At 43.2% G+C, this 8,984-nt stretch overlaps 1 protein-coding gene across 1 annotated transcript in view; it reads right to left on the minus strand.

The window, feature by feature from the left end:
• The window catches only part of LOC103803494 (DCN1-like protein 2), a gene marked incomplete at its 5' end in the record, with an annotated part of 10,818 nt that extends 2,472 nt beyond the window's left edge, over nt 1-8,346 (minus strand). The window contains 2 exons of the mRNA XM_009076054.1: nt 854-936; nt 8,216-8,346. Of these exons, the coding sequence (XP_009074302.1) occupies nt 854-936; nt 8,216-8,346 (214 nt within the window). The remainder of the gene's footprint in view (nt 1-853; nt 937-8,215) is intronic.
• Between the last annotated feature and the right edge of the window lie 638 nt (nt 8,347-8,984).

Below are 8,984 nucleotides of genomic sequence, written 5' to 3' on the forward strand. Positions count from 1 at the left end.
CATTGGAATGTGCTGCCCAGGGAGGTGGTAGATTCACCATCCCTGGAGGTTTTCAAGCTGAGACTGGATGTGGCACTTAGTGCTATGGTCTACTGACCACGGTAGGGTTGGACTTGATGATCTTGGAGGTCTTTTCCAACCTGGTGGATTCTATGATTATTATCAACCATATGTTTTACCATGCTCTGCCTTTGTAGTATGAATGCATAAACTCAGTCTTTTTAAGTCAGTCACAAAAGAATTGATATTTAACTTTAAAGACATCTTCTTTTTAAGCAAAACTTCTTGCCTGAGTAATTATTTTGATTAATTTTTTAGCTGGTAGTTGTGAACTGAACTTGACAATTTTCTCATTACCATTGCAATTCTGTGGGCAGTGGAGTAAAGATTCATAAATCAAACTTTAGAAGCTACAAGATACTCTTACAAAAGACCTGATTCACTCATGCATGTTTCTACATTTACATTTCATAGAATCATAAAATTTAGGGGCTGGAATGGAGCTTAGAGATCATTCAGTCCCAACCGCCTGGCCTGGGCAGGGACAGCTCCCCACACCAGGTTGCTCAAGGCTTCATCCAACCTGGCTGTGAACACTGCCAGGGTTGGGGCAGCCACAGCCTCCCTGGGCAGAGAAATGTTTTCCCTGTGAGGGTGTTGAGGCACTGGGATATTGCCCAGGGAGGTGGTGGAGTCACCATCCCTGGAGGTGTTGAAGAGGTGTCTGGATCTGACACTGGAGGATCTGGTTTAGGGTTTAGGGGTTCCAGCAGTGATGGGTTAATGGTTGGACTCCATGATTTTAGAGGTCTCCCCCAACCTTGATGGTTCTATGAATACGGCACATACTTACCAACAAAAATTTATTCCAAAGATCTAGGAATTTAAACCTTCCTGACAAGACTAAATTCCAATATGCAATCGCCATTTCTAGATCTGCAAGAGACAAAGGAACATGTAAATATCACAGCATATGATAGGCAACAAAACCCTCATGGTTAAACAATTAATGCCATATCCAGTATATAATGATATAAATGAGTAACAAATTCTTTTAAAAAGAACTCCTTGCAGCAAGAGCCCTGTTCTTCTGGAATCATTCAGTGGACAAACACCTACACCCAAGAAGTGTGAGGGTGATGAGACCATGGCCCAGGTTGCCCAGGGAGGCTGTGGCTGCCCCAACCCTGGCAGTGTTCACAGCCAGGTTGGATGAAGCCCTGAGCAGTCTTAAATGCAGCTTCAGGGTAGAAAGGATGTTTCTTTGAAGGCCTATTAGCATCCTCAGCAACTCACAACATCTAATGGCTTCTGTGCTCACTCCTGCAGGTAGCAGCACTAAGTGTATGCTTCATGCTGTGTCACCCCCAAAAAGAGCACAGCCTTTCTGAAACCTCAGTGTTGGTGCTTGCAGTGTAAAGGATGTGAAAATAGACTATGATGCCTGATAGAAAGTGCTGTCCTAGCAGGTAAGATGTCAGTTTGACAAGAAAGCACCGTGGGTCGTGAAATATTCCATTACAAACCAAAGGACATTGTCACCTGAAATCAAGTTTCAGGTCTGAACGAGATGTGCCAGATTTTAACACAGCCATGTCCCCAGAGCCCCTGTATCATGCAGGGCTGGGGCCCAGATAAAGTGCAATAGTTAAGATGCAGAGAAATGCAAGACACCTAAACCTAGTTATCTGTCACTAACCTGTCACTGCTGGAACCCCAAACCCATATCCTCCAGCACCAGATCCAGACACCTCTTCAACACCTCCAGGGATGGTGACTCCACCACCTCCCTGGGCAATATCCCAGTGCCTCAACACCCTCACAGGGAAAACATTTCTCCTCACATCCAATCTGACTTTGATCTGGCTCAGCTCAAGGCCATTCCCTCTACTCCTCTCCCTGCAGCCATAGCAGGACAGACCATTCTCCTGATATCCCACTGAGGATGTAGCTCTGTAGTGGCTGAAACTGGTCCACATTGGAGTTGCTCCCCCCATTAAGCACAAGGAGGAAAGTTCTGATCTTGGTAAAATTTGCACCAAAATTTGCCCTTCCTCATCTGATTCACTGTGATCCCACATACCCATGAACTAACACAAGAGAAAGGACTAGATGGGACTAGTTTATGCCACCCATGAACTAACACAAGAGGTATTTGCATGAAAGGACTAGATGGGACTAGTTTATGCAATCTTCAACAGAAACCTAAGCCTTCAGGTGTGCCACGTTCTCTGGGGATATGGCTACACTCATGTTTGAATACTATTCCCTACCTAGGTTGAAGAATTTAGCACTGGAGGACAGAAAAGAGCATTTTTTTCTGCTCTAAAGGGAACACCTAGTCTCAGCATTCCTGTTCTACATTAGGATGCTGACAGCAGTATCAATGAACAGTGGAGACTGTGTGTGCTTTTTGGCATCTTCCTGTAGGGACAAGAATTTCCTGGCACTCTTAGGAACACCTCCTTCAATGCTGCATAGATATGAAGGCATCATTACACATAAAAATGAAACTACAACGGTGAAATCTGCTGGGTTTGTACCAAAAATTATGCTTCCCACATAGACTAATAATCCAAGACCAGGGTTCCACTGGCTTTCTGGGCTGAGCTCACACTGCAGCTCATGGGGAGTTTCTCATCCACTGTCACTCCCAAGTCTCTCTCCTCACTGCTGGTTTCAACCCCCTCCCCACCCAACCTGTAGCTGTGCCTGGGATTGCCATGGCCCACATGTAGGACCTTGCACTTCATTTTGTTAAAGTTCATGAGGTTTGCATTGTTCCACCTCTCAAGCCTATCAAGGTCCCTCTGGAAATATCTACACTTATATGTCATGGAGCCCCTTAAACAATCAACTTTTCACCGTCATAAATACAGTATTTTGCCTGAAGCATGATCTATTCTGAAACGTTCAAACCTCATTCTAAAATTGAAACCCTCAGTCTCTTCTACCCTGACTGAACAGAAAGCTTGAGGTGATAGCAAACAGCTCAATTAATGCAGAAGAAATACATTATCAGTTACCTCTGATTGCTTTAACATTTGATCAAATGCTTATCTTATTAACAAAGGGGGAAAAAAGCATTATTAGACTGCTGCATGAATAAAATAAAAGCCAAATTAAGTTCCTCATGCCTTTACTATAATTTTGGACAAGGGCAATGAAGTCAGTGCACACAAGAAATGAAGGAAGTGAGAAAACAGACAGAGAATCCACAGATGGCAAAGAATTGGCTGTAGAGTAGGATTTATGTGGAACATGAAATGCAGTTCCTTTAGACCTGCTGTGCCAAAACAGCACTCTGGGACTGCAGCACTCACTCCTCTGCCAAACAGACCCCTCCAGCTCTCAATCTGCCCTACCAACAAGAGCTGTTCATGCAGTCAGGTTTGACACTGCTAGAATATTATCCCCAACTCACCTAAGTTACTGAGAAAGCTTTTTAGTATTGAATCTGACGCAGACGGATGTGGGAACAGTGGAAACTGGTGCCAATCTATCAACAACTGGATTATCACACTGCCTGACCAGCAAACAGCCAGTGAATACCTGCAAGACTCAGTGAAATACTTGATCCCTTGTTTCCTCATCTCTGAATGATTTCAAGAGTCTTCTTTAGCCTCCAAATTACTAAGAACATGGACACAAGAATTAGTTCCTTCTCTCCTGTTCAGAATGTTTTGCTCTTCTACGAACAAACAGAATCCACTTGGAAAATAACAAGAATAGACCATCAAGATTCAACCTCAAAATGCTCCACCAAACTGTCAAAAGCACAACAGCCTTTACCTGCAACTGGGGGCTCCCCACAGAAGGAAGAGAGAAGGGAAAGGAAAGGTATGGAGTATGATACAAGTGTGGAAAGTGGCTAAACTTTGCCACTGGATGCATTAGATCCACTCATCCCTGCAAAGACACAAGCAAAGAGCTTCCTAGTCCTCTTTGTCAGGGGATGTCTAACGCCCAGTGTGGGAGTTAAGTCCCTGTGCTGCACAGGGAAGACTGATCAAGCACAGCATGTGGATTTCAGGAGCACTGCAGGAATCAGGCAGGGTCTGACTGTGCTTATCAGCTCCATCTCAGCATCTGCCATGCTGCAGCACACAGAACCTTCCATAGTGATTATCTTAAACCTGAACTGCTTCTCAATGCAAGCTAGGCTTAGGAGAAGAGAGATATCTAAACATCAATTCTAAACACCAAGAACTTCTTCTCTTTGCAGTCCTTGAGCACTGAACAGATTGCCCAGAGAGGTCATGGATTCTCCCTCACTGGAGATATTCCAGAACCATCTGAACACAACCCTGAGCCATGTGCTCTAGGGTGGCCCTGCTGGAGTAGGGAGGTTGGACCAGATGACCCACTGTGGTCCCTTCCAACCTCACTGATTCTGGGATCCTGTGATTTGAGTGCAGCCTAATGATTGCAGCCAGTTTCAAAATCCTTTTTCCTTCACAAATCTCTCCATGTACAGTTCAGACAAACTAGAACAGGTGACTTGAAGTTCACTGGATATAAATTTCCCAAATACAAGGAGCCAAGCACGGGTAAAAGAATCCACAAGGCATTACTAGAACTGCCAGTTATGCCTCACTTCTGCTGTTACTATTGGCCTTTTCTGCTCAGAGCATCTCTTCTATACTTAATTTCTCTTACACATTTTCAGAAAGAAAAAGTGAACAAAAATAAAGCAAGGACCACATACACAGACCAAAGCCATTGAAACACCTAAAGTATTCACAGAACTCTTCAAAAATAAACATGAAATTCACCTTTTCAACTCCCTCAACTTCTTCCATCCACTCACTCCTACAAACAGATCTATCTAATTCTTCACTGAAAGTGGAGGAAATCTTCATAACTGGGGAGGGGAAAGGAAAAAAATACCCTTCCCTAATGTCTAAGTGTCTCTTCAAAGAATCTTGAGATACTGCTAAGATAAAACCCAAAGCTGATGCTGCTTCAATTAAAAAGAGCACATTATACTCATCTGCTCACAGAAGATGAAACCTCCTTGAAGTCCACAGAGCGGATGCAAAGATTGTCATTCTTCTGGTCTTGAGGTAATATTTGACTCAAGTCTGAATGCCCTCCTCCTGCATCAGCTCTTGCTTGATCCCAGGAAACTGGCAGAGAGAAGGAAGCACAACCTTTTGAGCCAGCAAGCAGGCAAAGGGATCACAAAGAAGTGATGAAGGACCAAATCCGCTTTTTGTTTCCACGTAGAAGGACGAAGACCATAAAAGAACTCATTAAACTCCTCCCTGGTGCTGAAACAGACTGTAATAAACTCCTGAGCATGTCTTGATGGGTCTCCCTTCGAGCCCCATTAAGAGAATCACAGCGAGCATCAGGTTCAGACAAAATAAAGATGGAGCTAAGGCCTCGTTTTGAGCTTGAACAGTGACCTTAGACATCTGATCTGTAAGCAACATGACAAAAGACTTATAATCCTTTAGCACACTTATGACCAAGGGCTAGGATACAAAATTTCCCTCAGGCTGCAGTAGAAAAAGCTAAAACTTGGGAGTATGAGGTGAGATAAACCTCTCTATATCTGCACCATGCAAAACCTAAAGATTTAATGTACTAAACACAGAACATGAGAGAGCAGATTAAACAGACGAAAACAGTTATCCATAATAACTCTTTGTAAAAGTCTCCTGGTAAACCAGACCTTAACAAAGTGCACTTATTACAACTCAAAATAGATCCTCTTAAAAAATGATCAAATCTCTTCAGAAGCATTTGAAAGACACTTGACAGCTGGGTGCTGAGTAACCTTTAAAACAAGAAGAACATAATTTTCTGCTTAAAAGAAAAACATGGCAAGTCTTATTCACTGTGCTTTGGCCTCCTGCATCTCACTACTTACACAAGATCTCACCTTTGGGGACTGCTACTACATTCATTTCTTTAAACAGCACATGCCCACACTGAAGTATGTAAGTTGACAATATTAAGCTAATAAAAGTAAATGGAAACATTCCAGTTGGATGAGACTAGAGAGAAAGGAGTCCTGCAGTTCTGGTGTCCACAGCATAAGAAGGACATGGAACTGTTGCAGCAAGTCCAGAGGAGGCCACCAAGGTGCTAAGAGGATAGGAGCATCTCTCCTATGAGGACAGGCTGAGGGAGTTGGGGCTGTTCAGCCTGGAGAAGAGAAGGTTGTGTGGAGACCTCAGAGCACCTTCCAGGAGCTGAAGGGGCTCCAGGGAAGCTGCAGAGGGACTCTGTGTTAGGAGCTGCAGGGACAGGACAAGGGGCAGTGGGGACAAATTGCAGAGGGGAAATTTAGGTTAGATCTTAGGCAGAAGTTTTTGCTGTGAGGGTGGTGAGACACTGGCCCAGGTTGCCCAGAGAGGCTGTGGCTGCCCCAACCCTGGCAGTGTTCACAGCCAGGTTGGATAAAGCCTTGAGCAACCTGGTGTGGTGGGAGGTGTCCCTGCCCAGGGCAGGGGGTTGGGACTGGATGATCTCTACAGAGGGGAAATTTAGGTTAGATCTTAGGCAGAAGTTTTTGCTGTGAGGGTGGTGAGACACTGGCCCAGGTTGCCCAGAGAGGCTGTGGCTGCCCCAACCCTGGCAGTGTTCACAGCCAGGTTGGATAAAGCCTTGAGCAACCTGGTGTGGTGGGAGGTGTCCCTGCCCAGGGCAGGGGGTTGGGACTGGATGATCTCTAAGGTCCATTCCAATCCCTAGAATTCTATGATTCTATGATAAACAGAAACAAAAACGTCCTACTACGACCACAGGAAGTGTGGGAAAGAGACTCCTATAAAAGGCACTCCTATTTCTAGTACTGAGCATTAGTGCACTGAACTCAGAGCCTATTTTGGGGAGTAACGGATGTAACTTGATTTATTGGAGAGGATTCTTCCCATCTAATGACATAAAGGCAGAATTTCTTGCATGGGTTTTGAGGGGAACAGCAGAACAAGAAGAAATTATACAGGAATGTAAGACAGGCTGTTCAAAAGATCAATAAACCACAAAACTACACACACTTCCCTCCTCCCCAAAACAGCTTTCCTGGAGCAAAATCCCACTGCATTCTAAAGAAGACCATGTCAAGTATCACCAAAATACTTCTATTAACAAAGAAATGTTCTAGAGAAGAACTTCTGTACATTCCTACTCCAGTCCATTACATATGTTAGGAGAAATGTTTTCCCTGTGAAGGTGTTGAGGCACTGGAATATTGCTCAGGGAGGTGGTGGAGTCACCATCCCTGGAAGTGTTGAAGAGGTGTCTGGATCTGACACTGGAGGATCTGGTTTAGGGTTTAGGGGTTCCAGCAGTGACAGGTTAATGGTTGGACTGGATGATCTTAGAGGTCTCCTTCAACCTTGACGATTCAATACTCTTCCAGCAGTTCTTGAGAAACAATACTTCTACACTTGCCCAATAGCACAGACACAGATTTAAAGTGGCTATGTGACAAAACCTCAAAGAACAACCCCAAAAGACCAAACCACTTCCTCTCATCCACAGCATAAAGAGAACAGTGATGATGGCACAGTGCTATTCTACACGCAGAGCAGGTTAATTCCTTCCTACATACTGACTTTTGGAAGGGGAGGTAGATTTGAAGACATAGCAGATTTCATCTTACAATTCTTTTCATCTATTCACAAACTTAGAGATATTTCTGATTTGAAGAGATGAAAACATTGCAATTTAAATAAAGCATCCATGGATTGGGACAAATCTCAACATAAAGAGCAATAACTTCATGCTTTATAAACTCTATGCCTGTTTTTATTCACTATTTCTGAACCAAGCCCATAATATTCTTTTTCTAAACTTTATATAAAACTGTGGGCTGAAAGTAAAAATTCTCTGAAGAAATGTAACTTCTGCCTGGAGTTTTCTCCCTTCTCCTGAGCTGATATGGAGATCTTGTTTCAGTAGTTCTGAACAAAAGGGAAAACACAAGGAGTTCACTATCTCAGAACATAAACTTTGACAGGTCTCTAAGAACTGCAGGAACTTCTTTTGACAAGAGGTGAGAGAATGTCAATGCTAGCAGAAAATCCCATTAAATGATCTGTACCAATGGGACATAAAAAAAAAATTAATTCAAAGAAGACAGGAAAGAGGAGAAATCAGTGAAAGAAATCAATAATGAATTTACTATACAATCATCACATTGTATTATTGGAAGTATTTGTAACTGACTTCACTGACTGTAGATATTTTCTCTACTTACCTAGACCTTTTTGTCCAGGGTTTTTAGCAAAGTTAAAAGTAAACTGATAAAAATCTTTGAACTTTGTGGGATCCTTTAGCTCTTGTTCCAGTCGTGGCAATAGAGCTTTTAGTTTTTCTGTGGTGTCACACCTGTACAAAAGAGGTTATATTATTTGCAAATATTGAAGATTTCTTTTTACTTCCCCCCTTTTTATAAGTCAGTTTTAGAGCAAAACAAAACAGGAGTTAAGATAAAAACAGAGCAACTTTGTGGGCAGCATCCTTGAAAATATAAACACTCATATGCCTTCAGTAAAGAAGTACACAAACCAAACAGATTTCAGGGGTTGAACTTCTTTCCTGTCTCTCCATGAATTTATGAACAGAAGCTACTCTGTTCTTAAAGAATACAAAAGCTTCATTGAAACTTCCCATCCTTTCCCCATATACAGCTGTTGTAACACAAGCAGGTGGCATTTACTTTACTCTAAATACACAATGCTTATTCCCTGCTCTCCTAAACCAAGAGCTGAACACTATGTTGACAACCTTAGCAACAAAATCATAGACTCACAGAACCATTAAAGTTGGAGGAGACCTCTAAGATCATCGAGGCCAACCATTAACCTGCCACTGCTGGAACCCCTGAACTCTAAACCAGATCCTCCAGTGTCAGATCCAGACACCTCTTAAACACCTCAACCAAGGTGGGTGGGACTGCAGATCTGCCTGAGGGGAAGAAAGCTCCACAGAGAGACCCAGACCCACTTGATCAGTGGCTGAGGACA

The sequence above is a fragment of the Acanthisitta chloris genome, unplaced genomic scaffold (assembly GCF_000695815.1).
Source record: "Acanthisitta chloris isolate BGI_N310 unplaced genomic scaffold, ASM69581v1 scaffold36665, whole genome shotgun sequence".
Lineage (NCBI taxonomy): Eukaryota > Metazoa > Chordata > Aves > Passeriformes > Acanthisittidae > Acanthisitta > Acanthisitta chloris.